At 38.2% G+C, this 27510-nt stretch overlaps 1 protein-coding gene across 1 annotated transcript in view; it reads left to right on the top strand.

Moving 5' to 3' along the window:
• The window catches only part of LOC149084851 (regulating synaptic membrane exocytosis protein 2-like), a 229740-nt gene that overhangs the window by 99670 nt on the left and 102560 nt on the right, over positions 1 to 27510 (top strand). The window contains exons 13-14 of the mRNA XM_089232581.1: positions 12667 to 12862; positions 19584 to 19786. Coding sequence (XP_089088707.1) covers positions 12667 to 12862; positions 19584 to 19786 — 399 coding nt within the window. The remainder of the gene's footprint in view (positions 1 to 12666; positions 12863 to 19583; positions 19787 to 27510) is intronic.

The following is a 27510-nucleotide window of genomic DNA, read 5'->3' as shown; positions in this document are numbered from 1 at the left end:
AGTCTACTGTAAGCATTTGGAGGGTACAGGTCTGCTGAAAAGAGACAGATATGGTACATATGCACAGTAAGTTCTTTCGATCATTTCCTGTATAATTTTCTTTCAATTTGGTGCTTTGCTTGCTGACAGGGCCATCTTAAGAGCATCATGGGACCTAGGCCAATTGATTTTTCTGAGGCCCAACCTGGAGAATTCTTGAAAATTTCAATTAGTTCCCATTTTTGTGAGGCCCCTCTTCTCTTGAGGCCCCCGGGCTGTTATAATCAATGTTATAATCAATTTCTGTTAATTTCAATGTTATTTGAAAAGACTATGAACTCAAAATTTATCTTCAATAAATTCATTGCGACCCACCCTCTTAGCCATGTAATGATAAATCACGGAAAGGTCCTTGGCCTGCTGACCAAATATGGACCTGGGTGTTACCTCATGCGGCCTGCCATCTTCAAACCTAATTTTGTAAAAATGAACTAAGCGGCACATTTACAGAGCATTTAAGCGGCCCGTAGCACATTTTCAGATCACTTGGATCTGCGAAACATTTAGAGATCACTAAAGTGGCTCTGTAGGGCACTTATTTCACACAATGGGGGGAATACTACAATAGGGGGTTACTTCAAGTGCCCACAAACTATCGAAAGGTTTTTCTCTGAGGAAAATGATCTATATGAGCTAAAACACACAGTTTACCGTTAGTGTAAGCGTTTCCATCTACCAGTACTGAAGCTGGTCCATCAGTCGGTGCAGAAGCAAGTACTTCATTTTTTTTTGAAGTTCTACCATCATCTTCTCAGATGAGAACTAAATTACCAAATTTTATTACAGTATAGCAAGGAATATAAAGTCATCAATCCTAGGCTTTTTGAAGCAAGATTTTGACATGAAGGAATTGGTGGCGATCGGATGCGACAGGACTGTTACCAATACTAGTTATAAAAATGTCGTTATCAAATTAATAGAGAAAGAAATAAACCATCTCTTGCAATGCCTTTTTGACTTTTTCACATCAGTGATTCCCAATGTGGGTGTTAACGCCCCCTGGGGGCGATGGAGTGTTCCACGGGGACGGTAGAAGCTACGGATATAACATAGGATCCTATGGGTTAAATTGCGTTGGGGGCGATGGGAGAAAAAACTTCTGAAGAAGGGGGTGATGGGACAAAAAGATTGGGAAACTATGATCTAGATGAAAATGTTCCATCAGTCCACACTGGCTTACGGGTGATATCGGAAAAAGTGTGAAAGATTACCTATTGTGAAATTTAAACCGATCTCTAATAACCTTCCGATAATGGACAGTGACAACAGTGATTTAAGTGCAGATCAGAGATATCTTGTGGAAATAGTATGGGCAATAGAAAAGGGTGATTTACCTGCTTCGTTATCACACTGTGATCCAGGTAAACTTTCGCATGCTAGGTGGCTAACGCTATTTTAAGGTGCAACGTATGTCTTTATCTGCCAATGAACAAAACAGTTTCGAACAACTATTTATTTCTATTATTACAAATTAAAACATTAGTTAAGACATCAATTCAAGGGCAAACCCTTCACTAGTAGGAAAATCGCAAAGTATACTTATAATGAAACGACTAGGGCAGAAGTGACACTCAGCTATGGTCTTCAAGAAACGATGTTCGACCACAGATGTCAGTAGAATCACACAGACTTCGGCGACGAACCCAAGGCGTCGACGAGGCGGCGGAATCGGATCACGGACGTCGACAGAACCACACTTTGTCTTCACCGATCAAGCTGTAGAAGTCAGATGACGGATATCGTGACGAACCCAGGGCGTAGTAGATGAGGCGATATTATATCACGAACACCGGTAGAACCACACAAGGTATTCAGCGATCAAGTGATGGAGTCCAGTTACCGGATATCTCGACGAACCCAGGGCGTTGACGAAGAGGCGTTATTAGATCACGGACATCGGCGTGCTACACGTGGATTTCGGCGTTCAAGCGGTGGAGTCCGATGGTGGACGTCGTGACGAAAGGGTAGCATCAGATTGCAGCGTCATACGAGGAAACTATCAGATCACTGCTATTGACCATGCCAGCCAACGCCAGATCGCAGTCGGCAAGATCTACAAAGGCATTAAGATCGAGAACGGACACCAGCAGACATCCCTGAACGGCATTCTTGGAGAGCAACTGACGGGAACTTGTGTGACGGGAACATCGGACCAGCCGAGTTGTTCAGATGATTAGCGATTCTAGCGCTATGAGACTGAAGGCCGATTTGAAGCACGGACGTGATTATATATAGCTCCCAAATCACTAAGCATGCAAATGAGGAGTAACGCACATGCGCCCCCATCGATATCGGCGTTCCAAGCGGCAAGTTCGGAAACTAGTTTCCCTTTCTTCCTAAAACAGTTCGTGACACATCGGCACCAAAAACGTCCGTAAGTAACAAGTTTGTTTAGTCGACAGGAAATAATTATAAACATAAAGTATATAATAGACATAACACAAACTCAATGATAAAACATAACACATGCACTACCATAACATCAGGGGCAAAGGTCAGGCGAGCGTCAACAAGGCTATGTTACAAAGGTTGGCCCAGTTATTCAAAGAAACACTTTCTACACCCACCCATAGAATTTATTGCTCTCGTTACTCTCAGATGAGAATCTCATTTACAAAACACTGGGAATCAAGAGAAATCTTGAGGACACTGGAAATCAGAGAAAATTAGAAATGAAGAATTATCAGAAGCAGAAATCCGTACATTCCATATTCCGAAAATAAACTTTTCTGCTAAGCACTATTCGGAACTAATTGCATGGGATCAAGTGCGAGTGACTGAACCACCTGTTATAAAAAATCAGGAAATGGACCCACAAAAATTATCTGAACTTTCTTTTCCATCTATACTGAATTTTCCATGTCACACAAGGAAAGCAGTTGAACGATTCGTAACTAAAGCATCTCTTGTTGTATTAACAACCGAGAGTCGTGAAGGCTTCATTAAAGCCAGAATAAAATCAAGGTGTACTCTTCCATCGTCTGAAAAAAAGCGGTCCATTTTGCAAAAAAGTGAAGTGTAATAGCAGTGTGATAACACAGAGAAAGCAATAGAGGCTTTCTCCTGACACCTATATCGTCAAACTGTTTTTTCTTGTAATTTGGAACATGGTTATAGTTTTGTCCAGGGGCGTAGCCAGAAATTTCGTTCGGGGGGGGGGGACCAAAGTGACAGAACAATGGATTTGGCCATCTTTTTCCCTTTTTTCAGTCATTTTCTCACATTTCACCTCGCTACCTCCTTGGTTTTGTCCTCACCCCCCCCCCCAAAAAAAAGGGTTTATTTTCATCTCTCTCTATCAATCACTATGTTCGGAGTGCTTGAAAAATTATCCTTTCAACTGCCATGGCAGCTGTAATGCTGCACATATTTGTTTTTTTGTTATAACTTATATATGGAACTCTTAACTTGTATTTCTCTGGGTTTATATATGTATTCATGCTTTTTAAAAATCATCAACTTTGTTTATGTTTGAAAAGATTTTTATAATGTGTACTTAGAAAAGTCTTTTTGCTTGACCTTTAGGGTCTGTGAGGAACCTCAAGATATTAAAATATATTCCTGGATTTTGGTATAACTTCTTAAAACCTTGAAAAGCATCTTTTGAATACTAAGGCAACATCAATTTCCAAAAAAGTGAAAAAAACACCCTTTTTCGTTTCACCCTAGTGCATATGCCTTTTCAATGGTTTGTCACTTCTTTAATCCTGCAGTATTATATATTTATTCCTTTGCAATGGTTTGTCACTTTTTCAATCCTCCCAATAAGTGAAGAAAACACGGGCAGCACCGGGTATTATAGCTAGTGTTATGCATGATAAAACTGCAGTGAAGTCTTGATATAATGATATTCTGTGGACGAAGAAAAATAATAGAGATATTATCATTAATCGAGAGACTGACATTGAACACTAGCCATCAAGGCCACAACTTAATGCTTGATCAGCTGAGGTAAGCACATATTTTGACATCCCCCCTGTAATTTTGAAGAAGAGGTTATAAAAGGTGAATTTTGCGCACTCTCTGGTCCAGGGCGAGAGACCCGCTTGCCCCCCCCCCCCCCAGTTGTGGCCCTGCAGACTATGGATCACAATCACCATTTGCAACATCCCTTGTGAGAGTTGCTTGCCCGATTTGAAATATCCAGTAATTTGTAGAAGTAAACGACAGGTGGAAAATTAACACAACTCAACTTTCGCATGAAAATGTTATTTATTCATTTCAGACTAACGTTACACAAATCAAACACTAGATTTTTCAACAATAAAAACCCTTGATTCAATATTGACAGAATGGTATAATCGCAGTGGTTTGTGGTTGGTCAGCAATCAGTCAATTTATATGTCCATTATCTGCTGGTCAGACACTCAACGCTGGTAGTCTCTTTGGTGTAGCCCGGTCAGGTCAGCACCCGGGGGGGGGGCTCTCGGTTGTGGGCCGGATCAGCACCAGGGGCCTCTCGGTTGAGGGCCGGATCAGCAAGATTTATTGCACATACACTTGAAGAGGCCAGCTCCTTGTTATTTTTCGTCCGACGTCGCTTAGTGATGGTTTTTCAACTATGCAAATAAAACAATGTACCGCCAGTATTTAAAGGGGAAACTCCCAGCCGCACGTGTCTAAACAAGCCAGTCGGCTTCAAGGTCATTTCATTTACATAAGGTCGCAGGCCAGCAACATCACGATCATCCTTGATCGTCATCACACGACCACTGCTGCCGAAACAACAAAAAGTAAACATTCATGTATTTATACGATGACGATTTCAGACTTTTACGCCGGGGCCCATGGATAGGTTACACATTGGCATATGCATAGAGGGGTTTAGGGTTCTAACCCCCAGAGTCAAGATTATAGGGTTATTTTGCAGGAAAAAAACGTAACCCCACCCCCATGAAAATTCTGTGTATGCCTATGGCAATCACAAGTTTCTATGGGAAAACGATATTGCCTAACCAATTTGTTCTCTTAACTGGCCCATAGGGGAGCTCTACTGTATCGTGTAAAATTATATACAAATCACATAATCATATTGAAATGTAATAATATTTATTACACACACAATTATATTTTATTATTTAGTTTCAATATACCACTGTATATTGTATATAATATATACACTGTATATAATCCTTGATATAACAATATTCTATGGACCAAGAAAAAATATTGTGGTAGAAATATTTAAGAAGCAACATTATCCTTACGTGTGATCAAATTTATGCTATTGTTGTCATTTTTTCTACATCTGCATTGTTAATATTATCGGAAAATGCGCTTTTATGTATTTATTTGTTTCAAAATATTGTAATTGATTAGTTTATTTATAAAATTCACTTAGATGTGTATTGTCCCTGTAAAGAAGTTTACCGCATAGCACTTTTGTGTCATACACAGAGTGTAGCAATACAAATAACTTAAGCTTTCGGTGATCATTTAGTGCAAAATATTGATGTTATCAGATGCCTTCAGAAGAACGAGAACAAGTGGCAAAGGTAAAATTAAATTCAAAACGATTTTGAACAAAATATAAAAAATATTGTTCTAGTGATTTCAAAAATCTCCTAAAAATATCATTATAGAGGGGTTTATCATAATAAAGGATGTAGTTGTACCGAGAGTTTAACATTAAGCCAGGCAATGCCAAACAGAATTTGAAAAAATTGTCATTGTAGATGTATTTATTACCGATTATCGTTGTAGCAATGTTTTGCTGCATATACAGTCAAACCTTGTTAGTGCATCACCCGGTTAACTTGTCACTCCGCTTAACGGGTCACTTTTTGGAAGTTCCAATTGTCCTCAGGCCATGGCCCCCAAATGCTAGTGCCGAGCCCCCAGGCCAGGATTTTTCGTGGGCGCCCCCCCCCCCCCGGAAAAATTTTGTGCACCTCCCTTGAGAAAAGATTATGATGTATTTTTTCAGTAAAAATAAAAATTAAAAAAAAAACCCTTTCGGGAAGAAAAAAATGTTGAATGCCCTTTCCCCCCCCCCCCCATGAGAATATCCTGCACATACGATACGGCATTTGTATATGCAGCAAAACATCACTACAACACACGATAATCGATAATAAATACATCTACAATGATATTTTTTTCAAATCTTGTTTGGAATTGCCTGGCTTAATGTTAAACTCTCAGTACAACGACACCATCTACTATGATAAATGCCTCTATAACCCGATATTTTTAGGAGAATTTTGAAATCCCTACAACAATAACAATATTTTTTATATTTTGTTCAAAATCGTTTCAAATTTAATTTTAACTTCGCCACTTGTTCTCATTCTTTTGAAGATGTCTGATGACATCAATATTTTGCACTAAATGATCACCGAAAGCTAACGTTATTTATATTGCTGCACTATTGCTGCACAAACGTATACCATGCTGAAATCTGATACTGAAGAAGATTTAACAAAAATTAACATTTGGTTGAGGCATAATAAGTTAACCTTGAATCTCAACAAAACTAAATACATAAATTTTCAATTATACAATAGAAATATTGAAACACTTATAATTCGATGCCATGAGTTGGGATGTTCTGATGACCAATGTTTTTGTCCGATTGTCTCGGAAACTGAAGAGTATAAATATTTAGGAGTCACTATAAACAAAAATTTGAAATGGAACTCTCATTCAACTGCACTTAGTAACAAAATAAAATACATGAATGTTCGTTTATATTGCTTAAAAAATATTATATCTCCTCAAGTTATTCATACACTTTATTTTGCTTGGTTCTACTCACTTATTCAGTATGCTATATGTGTTTGGGGAGGTGATTATGAGTCCAATTTAAATGTTTTAATAAGTGCTCTGAAAAAAACTATAAATATTATTTCCTCTCGTAACCCTACACCATCTGCCTATAATTATATATCAGACTATAGATTTAATATTGAAAAATTGTATATATACCGAAGTCTAATGTTTATTTATAAAAATCCTACTTGGTTTGAAATCAAGCAATGCCCAACAAACACACGTCTCCGTCGAGGTTTTCAATATAATATTATACAACCTAAAAAAACATTAACCCAAAAGCAATTTATATATTTGGCTCCATTATATTTTAATAACCTGCCAAATGAAATAAAATATGAAAATAAATTAAGAGCTTTCAAACAATTAATTATCAATTATATTAATATTTTACTACAATAGGAAGGTACTTCTCGGCCCCCAGTATACAGTGTTGTGCCACCTAGGCCTTTGAAATATTTGTCTATTTCTATACTTGTATTTTGCTTAGTACTTGTTAGTAGCCTATATGAAAGTGTTTGCCACCACAGAAAAATTTATGTTTGTATACTCTGGACGGATCAAGCGATCCCTTGAGTAGAATACTGTATTTATATATTTATATATATTGGTTTTTTTTTCTTCTCTTAATAAACTATTTCTATTCTATTCTATTCTATGTGTACGACACACAAAAGCACTATGCGGTAAGCTTCTGTACAGGGACAATACACATCTAAGTGAATTTTATAAATAAACTAATCAATTACAATTTTTTGCAACGAATAAATACATAAAAGCGTATTTTCCGATAATATTAACAATGCCGATATAGAAAAAATGACAATAGCATAAATTTTATCACACGTGAGGATAATGTTACCTCTTTAATCCCTCTACCACAATATTTTTTTTTGGTCCGTAGAATATTGTTATATCGAGGTTTCACTGTATATTTAAACTAAATAATAAAATATAATTGTGTGTGTGTGTGTGATAAATATTATCACATTTCGAGATATGATTATGGGATTTGTATATAATTTTACGCAATACAATAGAGCTCCCCTATGGGCCAGTTAAAAGAACGAATTGGTTAGGTGATATGGTTTTCCCATAGAAACTTGTGATTGCCATTTTCACGAGGGTGGGGAGTTACGTTCTTTTTCCTGCAATAATTTTATAATAATTTTCCCTATAATCTCAGCTCTGGGGGGGGGGGGGTTTAGAACCCTAAACCCCCTTTGCATACGCCAATGGTGATCGTGATCCATGGTCGGCAGGGTCGCAACTGGGAGGGGGGGGGGGACAAGCAGGTATCTTGCCCAGGACCAGAAGAGTGCGTAAAATTCACCTTTCATAGCCTCTTCTTCAAAATTACAGGGGCGGGGAGAATGTCAAAATATGTGCTTACCTCAGCTGATCGAGCATTTAGTTGCGGCCGTGATGGCTAGTGTTCAATGTCAAAGTCTCTCGATTAACGATAATACCTCTATTATGGTATTTTTCTTCGTCCGCAGAATATCGTTATATCAAGATTTCACTGCAGTTTTATCATGCATAATACTAGCTACAATACCCGGCGCTGCCCGTGTTTTCTTCATTTATTGGGAGGATTGGAAAAGTGACAAACCATTACAAAGGAATAAATATATAATACTGGCAGGATTAAAGAAGTGACAAGCCATTGTAAAGGCACGTGTAAAACGCATTACTAGGGAACCACAGTAACCAAAGTAAGCATTCCTAAAGTGATTGTTGAGGCCCAGAAACCATTGTTGCCCGATGATTTTTCGTCCATTACGGGGATCTGCCCTTCTCTGACGAACTTTTAAAGTAAGTTCAATCCGGGCCCTGTTTGGTTTATATCCAAATTTTGGCGACGATCGATCTAAAATTGTGGATTTGTATTGAGAACATACACACAGACAGAAAATCAATTATATATAGTACAGTATCAAATTTATCCTTAGTTTCTCTCAGATAAGATATCCACCACATCTCTATAATTTTGTTGTTCACCAAGCAAGTAAGTATACTCATACTACACCAAATGAACTACTGTAGAATCTCTACACATGACGAACCAGTTTGAAACGTGTTTTACACAAAACAAAATTTCTATCCAAAAGTTTAACTTCAATTTAGAACACCAAAGATTATTCCTATAATGCACGGGTTCTCAAACTGTGCGCCTCCAACCTTTGTCATCGTGTGAGGTTTTCGAAAATATTCTTTGTTAAACAGCTCTGGAGAGCCGGTGGAGCTCGCAGATAAGCATTGAATAGGGGAAAAGGGCGCCTTGCTCTAACGTGAAGTTATTCCATGCAATGATTTTTTTGATAAAACGAAGCGATTCCGTTATGCCAGGCGATTCACTACAGGCGTCCAAAAATAATAAATAAATTTAGTGAATTAAAGAGTTAAAGTAATAATACTGAAAACTATTTTCATTGGCCTTGGTTGAAGCACCGGCCTGAAAAATTGTGTGTGTGTGTGTGTTCATTTATTAACTTCATCTATTCAACTGAGCAACTTTACAATTCTGTTACAGTCATTTATACGACGTTCAAGAGGCCGAGTCAAAACGTTTTATGTATAAGTCGAAGTGAATATAACAGCCTTTTTAAAAAATGATCCCCCCCCCCTCATACATATAAAATGTTATAAAATTTTATGTGTTTAATTGCATTCCAATTCTGTTCTAAAAAAATATTTCATACTTGAGAGGAAATTAAATCACATTTCAAATCATTTAAAGAAATAAAATTTGGCACAACATTACCTTTGGGACACGACATTGGGTACAAAATTGCAACAAAATCTTCTTGACTTGCAAAAATTTCCCCATCTTGGACTTTTTTTTTGGCAGTAGATGATTTTCAATCAGGAGCTTGCTCTTTGGTTGTTTCTCTACTTTATAATCGTTTCAAAAAGTTGAAACGAACATATTCAACTGGTTTGCAAGCAGGGCTGTTATTTCAACTTTTTCCGGAGGGGGGGGGGCAAACTTTTTCCAGGAGGGGAAAACACATGTACTCAATGTATGTATATATATATATATATATATATATATATACCATTTTTAGTGTATTTTCAAATGCCAGGGGTCCGTTGCCCCCCCCCCCCCAAATGACGGGCCTGTTTGCAAGATGAACTTTCATTATCAATTTAAAATTCTTGTTGAATTCTTCCAAAATTTCCAGTTTTTTTAGAGAGAGCGTTTTTTGTTTTTCCCACATTACGAATGATGAATTTGACACAGTCAGCAAGCAGTGCCGTCTGAAGAGCCGCATGGACCCACCCGAGCACGGCCCGGGGGCCTCAAAAGAAGAGGGGGGGCCTCACAAAAATGGGAAGTAATTGAAATTTTCGAAAATTCTCTAGGTTGGGCCTCAGAAAAATCAATTGGCCCGGAGGCCCATGATGGTCTTAAGACGGCCCTATCAGCAAGCAAAGCACCACATCGAAAGAAGGTTCTACAGGAAATGATCGAAAGAACTTGCTGTGCATGTGTATCTATTTTCGGCAGACCTGTACCCCCCAAATGCTTACAGTAGACTTTCTCACCCTCTCGGGATAACGTTGAAAACATAGGGAGAGAAAAAATTCTGAAAGGTCATATGGCCATCAAAACAATTGAAACCCATTTCTTCGGGACTCTCCACATCCGCGTATTCTCAGAAAGAGGCAATAAACAAATCACCTAAGTGTCCACTCTAAATGGTCATCAGCCATCTCACTGGCAATTTTCGTATACGTCAGCAATCACCCTAAAATTTGTCTTTTGCGGTGACAATATGCTAGAACTGTTGCAGCAACGCTTTTTCACTGCATACAAAATTTTTGTGCACATTTGATGGATATAAATTACGTTTTTCTTTTTTCAAAAGTTTCCGAGTTTTAGTCGAAGTGAAAACGTCGAATAATTGAGGTTTTACGTTAAATAAATGAAATATTTTAACATTAAAATGTATTTGTTGTATTGTTGTTTAAAATGTATTGTTACCAATTGCTACCAAAGTTAAACGTCGTATAAACATGAAAGTTGTATAACTGAGTGATGTATGAATGAGGTTACTCTGTAATTTGAGGTATGCCCTATTAAAAATAATCGTTTTTAAACTTTATTCAATAAACATCGCAACTGGCCTCGATGCAGGGCCAAACTCTTCTGACGTAGATTTATTATAGTTAACTGTTAATGCTCAAAATAAAAATTTAACAAAAATTCAAATTTTTAGCTTTGCTTACCGTTCTTTTTGGGCTAGAACCATAGGATTCATCCGCGTGGGAAAAAAATCAATCCTTTATGTACGCAAACTCGTTCAACTATTTTACTAAAAGATTTCGAACAACTGTATTTTTGCAGACGCGAACCATAAATATTTTTCTGTGTCACAATATGTCTGTGAATAGAAGTTTTGAGGGGAGATGTGTCCTCAAGACAGTACAGCGAATAAAAAAGGCCGATGCGGAATGTAGCCTTTTTTTTCAGAAGCAAGGAAAAAACCCCTTGATTTGTTCAGACTGGGAGAGGGAGGGGGTTACTAGAGGGGCCGTGAGCGAAATGACGTGATTCAGTACACACGTCATTACAGCCATTTCGTACAATACTTTTTGCGGGAAAATGCTTTAAACGAGAAATCTCGATGAGTATCAGTAATAAGAGTTGGCACCGGAGAGTCGCAAAATAAGTTGCACTAAGGGGGAAAACATTATATGCGGGATCCACTTTATTTTGTACAAAAGCTTGCAACAAAGCTGTCTCACTATCATAACCCGCCCACGAGAGTGGGACTGGCGGAGCTTCAGCCTGGAGCCTGGACCATTCTTGTCATTTTTGTCTTTTTTCCCCACTATTAGTTCACTTTATAGAGGGGGGTCCGCTGAAGAGCGCAGCCTACAGGGCCCCCCTGTTCCAGGATGTTGGGGTAGGGGAGGTTCATGTGCTTTATAGGCACCTAGAGGCAATTTCACTGTGGAATACGACGTCTGTTTACTCCAATTTTCATTCTATCGAGACATTATGGCCTTCTACAAACTGAAACAGCAGGGGTCGCGCGGTATCCCTGTAGGTCCCTACACACGCTAGATGACTAGATAAGGATTATTCTGGTGGCCTCCCTCATTCTAGTGGCTATAGCCTTGAGGACACACAAAATGCTGGTGTCCTTGACGTCTCAGTAGCCATGACCATCACAGTGCCTTTTCTTCCTTCCTAGGAGAACAACTGCCATGAGAACCGGGCCGGGGGGGCCTTGTACAATGTTCTTTTCTTAGTTTCCGGGTTTTTTTTTTTTGTTTACTTGTACATGTGTATAGTTAAAAAAAATTTCAATGAGATCTAAGGTACGTAGTTCGAGATATCCATGGTTTGACTGTACAAATGTCATATCATATGCAGGATTTTCTCTTAGGTGGGGGGGGGGGGACATTCAACATTTTTTTTTACTGAAACAATACACCATAATTTTATCTCAAGGGAGCTGCACAAAATTTTTCAGGGGGAGGCGCGCGAAAAATCCTGGCCTGGAAACCCGGCACTAGCATGTGGGGCCATGATGATAGAATATAATACACTGCCCATAAAAATTGTAGTTGTCTTATCTAAGTATGGGTAACTTTTAATTCATCCCAATATATGATATGGTTCTATGATATTCATTCTTTACACTAGTGATAGTATTCACCGACAGAGTTTAAACTACAATCGCAAGTTACAGGATTAGCGCTCGATACAGATTGGTTAAAATCCTCAATTTAATCAATCCGCTTCGATCTTCAATCCTTTCACCTGTGATTGCAGTTTAAACTGTGTTGGTGAATACGCTGTATGGATAGTGAAACTGATGATATGTTTTTCACTTGTTACAGTTGAACCAAAACAAGAGTACACTTATGAAAGGCCTAATCGAAGAATGGTTGTTTCTGGCATTGAGATGAGTCGAAAAGGTCCAAATAGAGGTAGATCTAGATCTATCATGCTTGAAGAAAGAACACTGAGTAGATCCAAATCCCCATCTAAGAAAATGACTGATTCATCAAGGTCTTTATCTCCACCTGAAGTGAGGTAAAGATAAAAATTTTTTGAAAAATAATTTGGATTAAAAACACAGTATAGTATTTTTTTCAAGTGTAAAAGTTGTAAAAATAATTGAAACAGACTTGAATGACATAAGTTCTGAATGCATATCTGATACAACTAAATCAAAGAAATCCATATATCATGTTTATCCGACTATGACTTTTCATTCAAGATGACCCTACTCTTCTTGATGTGCATGCTTTTAATGATGTCAGAGGTTTTTTTTAACCAAGAAAATCAGCTATAGTTATGTCTACCAGATGGTGCTGCACTCATGACAAAAGAAAATGTTCCTCATAAATTTTAATACATTTGGCACATAATTGTTGGTGTAGTGTAATCTGGTGGGTATAATTATACACTGAAGAGCAAAAAAAACTGGTACACCTGCCTAATATCGTGTAGGCCCCCCGCGAGCACGCAGAAGTGCTGCAACACGACGTGGCATGAACTCGACTAATGTCTGAAGTAGTGCTGGAGGTAATTGACACCATGAATCCTGCTGGGCTGTCCATAAATCCGTACGAGTAAGAAGGGGTGAAGATCTCTTCTGAACAGCACGTTGCAAGGCATCCCAGATATGTTCAATAATGTTCATATCTGGGGATTTTGGTGGCCAGCGGAAGTGTCTAAAGTCAGAAGAGTGTTCCTGGAGCCACTTTGTAGCAATTCTGGATGTGTGGAGTGTCGCATTGTCCTGCTGAAATTGTGGACACAGTGGACATGAATGGGTGCAGGTGATCAGACAGGATGCTTACGTACCTGTCACCTGTCAGAGTCGTATCTAGACGTATCAGGGGTCCCATATCATGCCAACTGCACACGCCCCATACCATCACAGAGCCTCCACCAGCTTGAACAGTCTCCTGTTGACATGTAGGGTCTATGGATTCATGAGGTTGTCTCCATACCCGTACACATCCATCAACTCGAAGCAATTGGAACCGAGACTCGTCAGACCAGGCAACGTGTTTCTAGTCCTCAACAGTCCAATGTCTGTGTTGTCGGACCCAGGCGAGGCGTAAAGCTTTGTGTCGTGCAGTCATCAAGGGTACACGAGTGGGCCTTCGGCTCCAAAAGCCCATATCGATGATGTTTCGTTGAATGGTTCGCACGCTGACACTTGTTGATGGCCCAGCATTGAAATCTGCACCAATTTGCGGAAGGGTTGCATGTCTGTCATGTTTAATGATTCTCGTCAATCGTCATTGGTCCCGTTCTTGCATGATCTCTGTCCGGCCACAGCGATGTCGTAGATTAAATTTTTTACCGGATTTCCGATATTCACATGGCAGTGCCATCTTAAGAGCATCATGGGCCCCCTAGCCAAGTGGTTTTTCTGAGGCCCTGCGTAGTAAATTCTAGATAATTTTAACTAGATCTCATTTTCGTGAGGGCCCCTCTACTTTTGAGGATCCCGGGCAGCGCCCGGGTGAGTCCATGCGTTAAAACGGCACTGAGAAGGGGTTATTTTTCTCTCAAAAATTTTTTTTTAACCTCCGGGACTTCGGCTTTAATCTCAAGGATAACACGTAATTCTCTTCCACCTAGTACCTTACCAAGGTGTAAAATAATGCTGTGAAGCATATTTTTGGGACAACGATCCCAATGGAATAAAGCAATATGTATTTTGCACCTCACTTTTTTTTAGTTTAAGAAACAGAATCCATGATTGTAGAATCTGGTTTACAAAGCTGTTTAAAAAACTCAAATTGAACTTCCAACATACGTTCCTCATTAGTTTCTTGAAAGCAAAAAGTTGTCCTTTCAAAGTTCCATTGTGGTCACACCTTACCAGAGATACTGTCTAGGAGCCTCATAGGAAGCTTTACCATTACTCACCTGGTATCTGGAACAATATCCATGAAACTCCGAAAAGATGTTCAGTTGTGTATGTACGGTTTGTTACAATTTTCAAGTCCACACACACACACACACACACGTTGCACTTAGGGGCGGTTCGAGACAAAATCTCTACCCGAGTGGGACCTTCTTATGTCCCTGACTTCCCCTAATTAAAAAAAACTTTTGTTTCAATCTTTTCGTTTTGATGCGTTCAAAGGAACAGCGGTATTTTATGTCATAACATATCATGTCGAATTTTTTTCTGCCCTTTTACCTTGGATTTGGCACTCCTCCTAGAGCGGGTAGAAATCATTTTCCCATTTTTCGCCCTTCTCATGTTTCGGCGCCCCTTCTCATTTAGCGCCCGGTGCAATTGCACCAGTCACACTGCCCTAAGACCGCCCCTGTTCACGGTACACTCGTGAAATGGTCGTACGTGAAAATCCAAATTTCATCGCTACCTCGGAGATGCTATGTCCCATCTCTCGTGCGCCGACTATAACACCACATTCAAACTCACTTAAATCTCGATAACCTGCCATTGTAGCAGCAGTAACCAATCTAACGACTATGCCAGACACTTGTTGTGTTATATAAGCGTTGCCGACCGCAGCGCCGTACTCTGATTGGTTCCATATCTCTTTATTTGCATACACATGCCTGTACCTCTTCAGTTTAATTTTTTAGTTAAAAAAGAGAACTTTATATCATCAGCGTCTCTACTTATTTTGTTGACGCATTTTTGTTATTTACTGAAATTTTACCTTTTAACTTTTGAATTGCTCTGTGCATAATGTATTGCTGCCACATACAGAATAGTGATTATAATTGTAGATTCGATGAATATCTAAATCTGTAAATAATATGTGATCACCCCTTCCTCCTCTGCGATATAGTTAATCCCCAATTTAACACCACCACCCATTTCAATTAATTTCCACATTATAATGAGTTTGGCATTATATTGAGTCGCTTTCAAACTTTTATAATGACTTAATGCATTTAAATACATTAAGCTTAGCCACTTTAGCCTCTTAGGCTAAGCTTAGCCACTTTTACTACTTTCATTTCTGCTTTCCTCCCGATAATCTCATTCATCCCCTGAACAGCTTTCTTCATCGCCAGTGCAATCTCTATTGGATAGATATATTGTTTATATTGCCTGTTGGATCTGTTTGTCTAGCTCAATGTGGTCTTCTTCAAATAAACGATCAAGAATCGTTTGGAGCCCACTAATGAAAACGTCCTGGAACATGGTGTTTGGCATCTCTTTTATAGTTGCATGTGATTGTAAGATGTCGCAATTCAGCTATATACCAACTGACGAAAGCGAAAAAAAGAAAATTCAACTGCTCTTGCGGGGACAAGATGAAGGCAAGTGAGAGGACATGGTTTTGATTTCTCACAAGGGCAGCTGAATGTTCTTTCTTTCCTAAATTCATCTTCATATCAGCCAGCTGTTAAAAACCTTCGTTTGGATAGCCGAGAGTGACATCATCCTTGTATAAGTCTCCATCTGATGGCAGTGTCAGCAATTGTGACCTTTGGCCCGAGTTTGGTCTGATCATCCATGAATGGTCTTGTTCAATGCACACAAGCTCTAAGGAAAGATTTCGATATTTGTTGCCTTTGTACTCTAGGGGTCTAGGATGCTCGCTCAGCAAGGGAGAGGATGTCGGTTTGATTCCCCGCAAGGGCAGTTGAATTTTCTTTCTTTCCTAAATTCATCTTTGCCAGCTGTTAAAAACACATTGATCATATGGGAAGTGGAGGGTGACATCACATCCTTGAACTCCATACCATTCCAGAAGCAATGTTTTGGCAGAGCGAGTAATTCACACTTTCAAGACAAGATTCAGAAAGACATCTAACCCGTTTGAAGACCAAGAGTACCAAGTACAAGTCTTCTTATTCAATTATTTTGCAACTGCACACCATTCCACAAATACTACTCCGGTTAAGCTGTTCTGCAACAGAAAACTGTATACTTTATTCAACAGGTGGAAACCAGCTCATATAAACTATGTGTCAAGTCTAAAGTCCAAACTGTACTATGATAAACGATCATAGTACAGAGAATTCAACGTTGGGGACAAAATATGGTTGCTCAGAGAAACAAGTCCTCTATGGAAATCCACAGTCATACAGCATCGAACAGGACCTTTGTCTTATACAACTGCATCAACGTGTGTTCATGCAGATCATTTGAGAAAGAAAGAGGAAAACGAACCAACTATTGATCAGCATAAAGAAGTTACTCAACATGAACCTTGTGATCAATCAGCTGAAGAAATGTCTCAGCTTAAACATTTAACATGCTTCAGTGAAGATCAGGAACAAACCACAGAGTGCATCCCACATCTTGATGATAATGATGACAAAGAGCAACAAGCACCTACAACTGGTGGATCTTTGAGGAGATCAGAGTTTAAGAGGAAATCACCTCTAATATTTCACTAGGAATTCAACTATTGAAATGGGGAGGGGTAAATATAGGGTATCTGGCAACACCGGAGAAGAACGATGTTGCCATTGATTTACTACTTAATGAATACTCCGATGTATTACTGGGCAAACAATGGCAACACCCAGGAGAACACAGATCAATAACAATGAAAATGGACATGTGATCCCAGTCTCAAAGAACAAGAAATTTTGTATTTTAGTCTTGAACTAATTATTATATAACTTTGGTATAATAAAACAAATATCGTACAATGTGGAAGAAGGATTCATCCCGATTGTTTGCCTAAGATTATGTAATGGATACATAGTCTGGGCCAGCTCCTCCACAGCTCTCTCTCTATCATAGTTTTTGAAAACCTTTCTTATTACAATCCTGCCGTTCGGAATCGGCAATAAATTGTAGGTCCAGGTCTAATTAGCCCTCATGTGCAGAAAATGACCGTGGTGCGACAAAAATGATCAAATTCTTATTACCCAAGCTCCCGGCATTTATTAGCACATATTTTGATTTGCCCTGTGGTGTCAATCGAGAAGCTATCCAAGTCAGAGATGTGTAATTCCCTGTCAATGCTGTTATTATTATCATTAACTAATCCACATTCCCATCTATCTGATCAAGGAGTAAAAACCTGACCTAAACCTACCGTAAACCTCCCAGTCCTCCCCTCCTATTCAGGTGGATCCCATCCCAATGAAGCCACCTATCAATGAAACCATGATGCATTTGGTTATATTTTGTTGCATTTACAAATACAAATACAATGCCACAATAAGCAAAATGCCCAACGAGGTGGCTGAGAAAAAGATGCCCATAAAAATATGGATGTCATATATTTCAAAAATATAGCAACCCAATTAAAAATGCAATTAACAAAAATTGTAAGCAATATTTACACAAACTTCCCTTTTTCATCAATTTAAAGAACAAGTATTTTGACATAATGAAACCATCACAATCAAGATAGAAGGGTATTTTTGAAGGGTTATTCCTTACAGACTACAACTTTCAAACATTAGGGTTGTAGCAGCCTTGTACAAACTGATACTGTTAAACACTTTCCCTTATCAATTTGACTATTTTAATAGATTATCGGTTAAGTTATCAAAATCTGGAGATAAGATGGCTTTTAGCAAACCCTAACCATTTTATTCGTTATTCCAAGAAAGCCATTTTCTTAATAAACTTTTTTTAAATAAATTGTAGCAAAGTATCTAAGAAGATGAAAAAACATCCTGCACTTTTCAAGAAAAAGGAAATATGTATTGAGCGAAAGAAATATTAAGTTCTCAAAAAATTGCTTATCAACTTGGTAAAAAGACAGGTATTGGTTTATTCATTGTAATGTCTATTTGGCAAATTTTCTTCACTGAAAATTAATGGTGCCAAGTGGGATTTATGCTAAATTGTGTGTACTATATTGGTGTTTGACTGTAAATTCATTCATCCAATACTAGACACATGATAGATATCAGAATATGGGCAATTTCTCTCATTTAAGATCACCATCTATTTTAGAGAGACAAACTGGAAAAAAACTCATCTTATAATTGGGTAAATACTCTAAAGACTTCAACTTAAATGTGTGTGACATTATATAGTGCGTCTACTCTTATCCAATAGCTAATCCCTAAACTGTAAGTCCTCATAGAGGCAACTTCAAGTTTTCAAAAAATGTTTCAAGTCCTGTCACACATTGTCGTAAAAGTCTTTGAAGTGAAAAAAGGGGGAGGGACTATATGTATATATATATATATATATACACTTGTTTATTGTTGTAAACTTTCATGGATCCCATTTCTTGACTTCTTCCCAGATCGTTAAGTTTTTAATTATTCTCTCCCCCCCCCCCTCCCCACGCACATACATATGGTCTGAAGGGTTGTTGAAAGGAGAACAGTGGCATTCTAAATTTTGATATGATGATAGTGATGTTCCAGAGCAATGTTTGTGACTTGATTTTTCAAACCAATTTAAAGTGATATCAAAGCTAGAATAGCAGGCATTCTTCCCAGAAGTAACACCAGAGCTTTGTTCTTTGCAAATTTTAAGAAAGATGAATTAAAGTATGTGAAATGAAGTGCTGAGGGAATAATCACAAATGTGTAAACAGACTCCTAAAAACATACCTAAAATGTAGACACATGGCAATCCTATTTGAAAAATCATGTATTTAAACTGTTGCTGGGGAAAATTATGATGAAATTGTTTTTAGAAGTAAAAATTTAACATTCTATTAACATGAAATTAATGGGATATTACGATAATAAGGTAGTACATTTATATTGAAACAGATAAATTAGATTATGAAGTTTTATTATTTCAGACGCTGTGCAACTTTATTCTTTAGTTAAAATGATGAATTGCAGCTGTACATACAAATTTATTTATATGTAGGTCAATGTCATCAACGCAGAATAAGAGTGGTTCACATGGAGAAAGTGGCGATAATTTATTGGATGTTTCTGTTGGTACATCTGGGCCCAAGAAACGTCAATTGCCTCAGATACCACCATCTAGGGCATCCCGTGATCAAATTGTTTCAGATCTTGAAGAAAGAGCAAAACAAATGAAGCTTAGAATACAGAAAAAATATGATGGTACGTATGTATATTTATTTATTTATAAACTAAAAACTTGCACATGAATAACTACCAATGACTAAAACTTTTTGTAGCATGTTGTTTTGCAGCCAAGCATTTAGTATACTAGTGAATATTTTATGAAATATATCTGAATTTTTATACAGTCAAATCCACGATATAACGAACTGATTCAATGAATTCCTTGATTTAACGAACTTTTTCTGAAATTCAGACAAAAATAAAGTTGAAACCCCTATTTAATGAATAAAAGTTCTTTATATAATGAATTATTTTCAAAATATCCTCTCTCTAATTTTTTTTTCTTATTTCTGCTAACCCAAAACCACAATCCGAAGATTTGACATTCAACTCTTCTCTCTTCCGCTTTTCTGAGGTGTAATTCACCCTGCACTGGAATATGCCATAAGGTTTTAGAGGTCATACCTATATAGAGGGACATAGACTTGTTTGAAGGGGTGCAGAGAAGAGCTACTCTTACTCTTGTTGGCACACAAGGCTTGAGCTATGACTCGATTTCTTGAATATGTTTATATTGGGAGAACAGAGGTGTCAGGGGATATGATCAAAGTGTTCAAAATTTTCAATGGGATGGGCCACAAGTTATCAATACACCGTTAATCAACTATTTCAAGGGGACACCATACTGTTTAGTAAGGAACAATTCCAGGTTGTAGTGTGGCAGGAAGTTTTTCTTTAATAAAGTTCTTAATAAATGGAATAGCTTACCTCCAGGGTTTGTGAATTATAACACAATTGATACGTTCAAAAAGAAGTATGATAGACATAGTGGGATAAATCGAGAAGCTATCTATATTTAGATAAGACAACCATGATCTTTTTATGGGCCGTGTTTATAGATTATTATTTATTTTCGAGATATATGCTTTTACATTGGTTCCTGTATTTTAGTTATACTTGGCATCTATATTTTTTTGGGCATAATTTTTTCAGCCACCTCGTTGAGCAATTTGCCTGTTGTGGCCTTTGTATTTGCATTTAGAGTGTTCATAGCAAGGTTTCAGTGGCCAATTGGGGTGCACACAAATACCATAAAACATTTTGCTGCTCACATGTTTACCCCAGTAGCACAACGATATCGTTACGATATCGTACCAATACCGGTCCGATGCTGGAACGTCGGGAAGAGGTCGGAAATTTTTAGGTGTCCAATATCGAACGATATAGTGAAAATGTATTCACTCAATAAACTCAGAAATATCTGTTTTTTCCTAAAATAGTTTTACTCTCATTTTTACAACATTTTGTTTCGAAGGAGAATATCTTGTACGTATAATTAGTCTCTTGAAATAATCCAAATTTCTCTATGCCGAACTACGTCGACAAATGTATGCCATTTCTACGGCAATTGATATTGGTAACACTGTTAAACGATATTGAAATCTTCACATCATTCTATATCAGTATGCTACTGGGGTAGATTTCAGTAAAGAATTACTTTTGGTAAAGAAGTTACTTCAAGTTTGTGTATGCTCTGTCTTGACAAGCAAAGAATTATAGACCATTTGAAGAGAAAGTGTTGTTGCATTAGCTAAAAAAATTACAATTTTCATAGAATTTCATAAAAATGTTCGACGTGCCAAATAAAGTTTTACAAAGCAATTTTTTGTGCATCCTAACTTTATTCTTTAGTTTTTTTCCTTCTTCTCATTTTTGTCTGAAATAAGTTATAATAGCAACCCCAAAGTGAGTAGCTTTTGAAATTTTCCGTTTCAAGTGTGTTTGTGGTCCTGATCAATTTCATACTGATTTAACCCTTTACAGATTCTTGTAGGATATTGGGAGGTCCGTGAAAATAACCTACTTTTGTTTTCTGAAATGAACTCATCCAAACTTTTACTGCTCATCCCAAGTTTTTTTCCCATTCAGTTCCTATATTGTATTGTTACAAATAACAGCGAGCTTTATTGTGAAGCTTGAGTGGAGCTTTTGAAATCCAATTGATGGAGCCTCTACGCTTGTCTTTCTTGTTCCTGCCCCTGGCAAAAGTTGTCAATTATCCCTCCCCGCTCTTTCACAATCATCTCTTATATACCTATACCCTCCATCTTGGTCATTTTCGCCATTTGCTTTTAGTTCATAAGTAACAGGGCATATGGTATTTTATTGAAAAACTGTTAATCCTAGAGGTATACTTTGTTTTAGAAAAAATATCCAAACAATGTGTAGTACTCAGTTATGTCATTCATGTTGCGAAGGGCTGTATAATTATTGAAATAAAAGTGTTAACTTTTTATGTGAACACCCTGTGTTGAAGAACCTAATTGCAAAGTTGTTGCTCCAGGGACGCCGGAAGTCAGAAATGATTGGTATTGCTCAAAGTATGCGAGTCATTTTTCTGTACAGGCCATAATATTTACATATATTTTCGCCTGACCATGCGTCCCTTTTTTGAAGTAATGTCCCGTTTTTTCGAATCTATTTGATTTTAGCAATGACCCGTTTTTCAACCTACTTTTTGTAGTAATGGTAAGATTTTTACTAAAGTAAAATGTAACATACCTATGCAGGAAGGGTATAGGGATCCCGTGTCTGCGCCAAGACCAGTACCATCTTAATGCATGGGTCTCAAGAGAACGCGGGTCTCACAAAAATGAGAACAAGTTAAAATTTTCAAGAATTTGCCAGGTGGGATCTCAGAAAAATCGCTTGGCCCTGGGGCCCATGATGCTATAAAGATGGCCCTGCCCAAGACAATCAAAAATTAAAATTATTTTTTTGAATAAATTAAAATATTGAAAGAAAATTCCTTTTTATGTGTGCTATATTTTTCAATTTCTGTTAATTAAAAATTTTTTTTGAAGGTAATGAATTCAAAATGTCTCTGGGACAGATGCCCTGTGCCCCCTCATAATATTCACATAACACTGTGAAAGTCTATTATAAACTGATAAAGTGGTGGAAAATCGGTTTAATCATCAATCACACAATGATGGTTTTGATCATCAATTCTTTGAAACCATGCTAATGCGTATTGTGAAATCGAATAGTTCTATCGTATGTATTTTAAAATTTTTAATCAATGATTGGATTGTTGATGATTTAGTTGAATTCGTGTTTCAAGTTCCCCGATAATTTAAATTGACAACCATCACCACACAGTAACGTTGCTGGTCATTTGAGTAAAGTGGTTTCAGAATATTAGGAAAGCTTACATTGAAAACAAAAAGTGATACATAATGCAGGGGTTCTCGAACTGTGTTGTGTGCCGCGGCACCCTGCAAAGGTTTACTGAAGAGATTGTTGAACTGCTCTGGGGAGCCGCAGATAAGCATTGATTAGGAAAAGAAATGCCGCGGGTGGAAAAAGTTTGAGAACCCCTGACATAATATAAGTGTATCAGAGGCCCCACACATCCTCCAACACTGCCTGCGCTGGGATCTTTGACGGGCCCCCAGGCCAAGTAACTTTTCTGAATCCCTATTAGGCAAATTATCGAAAGTTTCAACCAGATCTAATTTTTGTGAAACTATTCTTCTCTTGGACCCCCGAGCCGTGCCTGGGTGTGCCCATTCTTTTTGATGGCACTCCCGCCCTTAGGGGCCATTCAGGTATTGCGTCAGAAAATTTTTAGCCATTTTTAACCCCCCTCCCCCTTCAGCAAAACTCTGACCCCCTCCCCCCTTGTCAGCAAAATTTCATCAGCACTGCCCCCTACCTTCTAACGCATATTGTTGGGATCAGAAACGTATGCAGGAGGGGGGCCAAGGGGGCTCGTGCGCCCCCAGACGAAAAAAATATTTTTTAATGTAAAAAACATTTAAAAAATTACAATTTATAAAGAAAATACCTTTATATGTTATTATAATCGATTTCTGTTAATTTCAATGCTATTTGAAGGGTAAGAACTCAAAATTTAAGAAATTCATTGCGACCCACACTTTAAGCCATATATGGTAAACCCTGGACCAAATGTGGGCCTGAAGGTTATCTGATGTGGCTTGCTCCCAACCCAATTTCGTGAAAATGAACTAAGCGGCACATTTACAGATTGCTTAAATAACCTGTGGCACAATTCCAGAGCATTTAAGTGGCCCATGGCACATTTTCAGATCACTGAAGTAAGCCTGTGGCACATTTTCAGATCACTGAAGTAAGCCCGTTGCACATTCAAAGATCACTTAAGTAACCCGCGACACAGTTCCAGAACACTTAAACGATCAGTGACACATTTAGAGATCCCTTGAGTGACATGTGGTACAATTTTAGAGCACTTAAGTGTCCCCCAGTGCGGTTCTACATCAGTCAAGTTACCCGCGGAACATCGCTAGATTATGTAAGTGATCCGTGGCCATGGCCCCCACAAGGGGTGGGCTGACAAGGCTCCAGCCCTGGGGCCCGAGATGATTTTCCATCATTTTTTTTGTTTTTCACGCTATAAATTTATCATAAAGGGGCCCGTGAAAGATCCCAGCCTAGGGGCCCTGCTTCAAGATGTGGGGGACCATGTCCGTGGCATAATTACGGATTACTTGAGTGATGCGTTGCACAGTTCCAGAGCACTTGAAGGATCCGTGAAACATTTAGAGATCACTGAAGAGGCTCTATAAGGAATTTATCACTAGGGAGAATGTTAGTTCAGGCGCCCACAATATATCCGAAGTTTTTTCGTTTTTGACGGACCGAGTAAGATGCCATTAAAAATATTTCATATTTTCATAAAGGGGGGTTGATGACATAAGCATCATCCAAACCCCCCTCCCCCCCCCTTCTCATCTAAAGTCAGCAAATCGGGAACCCCCTCTCCCATTGATGCTGACGTAATACTTGAATGATCCTTTACCTAAAAGGCACGATGCGTCTCAACAGTTTCGGACACGAAAAATATTTGCCCGATTTTATATATTTGGGGGTAGGAATCGCAAGGGCGTAGTGGGGCGAGGTGACTTGGGGGTCTGGTCCCCTCCCAAAATGACTGAAAAAAGGGAAAAATAGGCCAAACTATTGTTCTATCACTTTGGTTCCCCCCGAAAGAAATTCTAGCTATGCCCCTGAGGAATTGGCATCCATTATTTCAAAATATGCAAGAATGCTGTGAAATATCCATACATAAAATGTTAAATACACAATTCAATAGATTAACACAAAACTAGCAAAAATTCAGCACTGAAGGTAATTTTAAACTAATGAAAGAAAATAAATCCTGAAACTGATAAAAATTTTGGACTTGATGAATCAAAAATAATTGAAAGAAATAATTCCTGCACCAATTCATAATTTGCAGGGGAAAAGTTTTTCAGAATTGTTGAAAGAAATAATTCCTGCACCAATTCATAATTTGCGGGGGGAAAATTTTTCAGAATTATTGAAAGAAATAATTCCAGAATTGATGAAACTTCAGAATTAATGCAAGAAGTAATTTCAGAATTCATGACAGCCTCAAATAGTTTACCATGTGTGTGGGTGCCCATAAAGCATGGTGCCCAGTGCGACCGCTCCTGTCGCACATTCCTAAGAGCGGCTCTCACTTTCACAGCGGAAATCACTTAAGTGATTTCCTCATTTCTCTTTGACAGCCTCAACCGTTTGTCAGTAAATATCTGTTGTTTAAATTTCGTTGCCTGGGCTATGCCCTCACATTCCGTTGGCTGGGATTTTTGGCGGCCCGAAACAGAAGCGGATTTAAGGGCGGGCGCACCAGGCGCACACCCTGGGCCACGTAAAACCCAAACCTTACACTTTTTTCTAATTTAAGGGATCCAGTATTTACTTTTGCAGGGCTCGGCACGGGTCACTTTTTCACTAAAAGTCACTTTTTTAGAAACTAGTCACTTTTATTATGTATTTTCAGGCCCAGGTCACTTTTTCCACTTTTTTTAGCAAAAAAAACTCGGTCTCGCACGCTTTTCTGCTGTCAGCAGTTTTCTTTTCTTCAAGGAAGAACTTTACAAGGTTCAAGGTTGCTAATTTTTTCCCTCCCTTCATTGAACTATGATCATTAGCTCCCTTCCCGTAGAACCCCTATACATGAAGGCGTCTTATCTTCCCAGGAGCATACTGTGTGACGTCAGCATAACTTGATTTCAAGGCGCTTGGAAAGAAAGCTCCTTGGTTAAAGAGTCATTTTATGGAAAAGGTGACAACCATAACCTGGTCAGAAAAAGATAACGTAAAAGGCGTACTTACAAAGAATTTTTTCCCCTCCTCTACTACCATTCTTTCTTATTTCCAAACGCGTGCTCACTCGTTCTTTCATTTCCAACTTATTTTAAAATTGATCCTTTATTTTACTTGTTTTAAAAAGTTTTAGTCCTAAGGGCCGAATTCCTTTCTTGGAGCATCGAGCAAGTTACATTTGTTGCTTGTTCTATCGTTACTTTTGTTAATTTTGTTTTTAATATTTCAAATGACGATTTAAGAGAGCCCGTGCAGAAACTAACTTACGTGCAGCGGGAGAATACCAAAGCGTGAATATTAAAGATGCATACTATTAATATGTATTAAGCGTATTATTAATACGCTTTGGAGAATACTCTTGTAGATGGCCAAGGTTAAAGAAGCTCGCAAGTATTTTGAATTTACTTACAATAAAAAAATCATCTGACTGAAAATCGTGATCTATCTAGAAATAAAATTTGTGCTATTTTTCTATAACTGGATTTAAATCTCAGCAAGAAACCATAGCCCCAGATATGATCGAAAGGAGAACTATTTATGAAAAGATGAAAATTGGTCATCAGGCTGATAAAAACTCAGTTAACGTGCATGCAAACCGTAAATTGAGGCGGATTTAACGATGGGCACACCGAGCGTGCCTTTGGCCCCTACTTTACACTTTTTTTCCTAATTTAATGGGCCTAACATTATTTTTTTTTATGCCCGGGCCGTCAACAACTGACCTTTATCCGCTTCTGGCCGTAACTTAATTTAGAGCATTTTGGACGATACTGATTGTTGACTTGATATCGACATATTTTGCTCCATTCTTGGTGTTGTGTAAAAAAATCACCTTTTTAGACCTCGGAAGTTATTAAAACGTTTTTGTCTCGAGTCGCTATTATGACCACAATAGGAGAGGGCGGGTTCTGGTTCCACGGGTGTTGAATGAGGAAGGGTGCCGAGTTTACTCTTTTTCCATTAAAAAAATGGATACCGGCCCCAGTCGATAGTAAATTTTCGTTCATACTTGCCGGCCCGGGTTGCTACATACTGTGATCAGATCCAAAACTGGGGGGGGGGGGGGGCAATACCTTGAACGGCATTTTTGATGGAATGGTGTATTTAAGAAAAGGAAATAAATTCCTTTGCAAAATTATCGAATTTCACAGTCAAGGGGCAGTACAATTACGTTTCCCCTCCAGAAAAAAATATCGTATTACGGCCATGGTAAATCGGGTGCCCCGTGTTGGGGGCAAATTCACTGTTTTTGTTCGTTGAAAATTACGGGAGGAGTCAGAGCTAACGTGGCGAGCATCCATAAACTCTGTATCAACCGCATTTATAAACCCTGTATTTCATTGATTCGATTTTTATGTTCATTTTATCCTAATTTTCCTTATTTCCCGATATATTTCTATTGATTTTCGCACATATTAGGTTGATTCATGTTATAAATTATATATATTTTTTAAATTTATGTGCCCTTTGTCAGCCATCTTGAATTGACCACCGCAAAAACAGCGATTGATTGGCGCAGAAAAAAGTCGCCACGTTGGTGCTTACAAGATTCATGGGAAATTTACCGGGGAAGGCCGCGGAGT

Source organism: Pholcus phalangioides, unplaced genomic scaffold (genome assembly GCF_987345545.1).
Source record: "Pholcus phalangioides strain wild (caught in Gottingen) unplaced genomic scaffold, Ppha-v1.0 ptg000007l_1, whole genome shotgun sequence".
Lineage (NCBI taxonomy): Eukaryota > Metazoa > Arthropoda > Arachnida > Araneae > Pholcidae > Pholcus > Pholcus phalangioides.
This window is presented reverse-complemented; position numbering and strand designations above follow the sequence as displayed.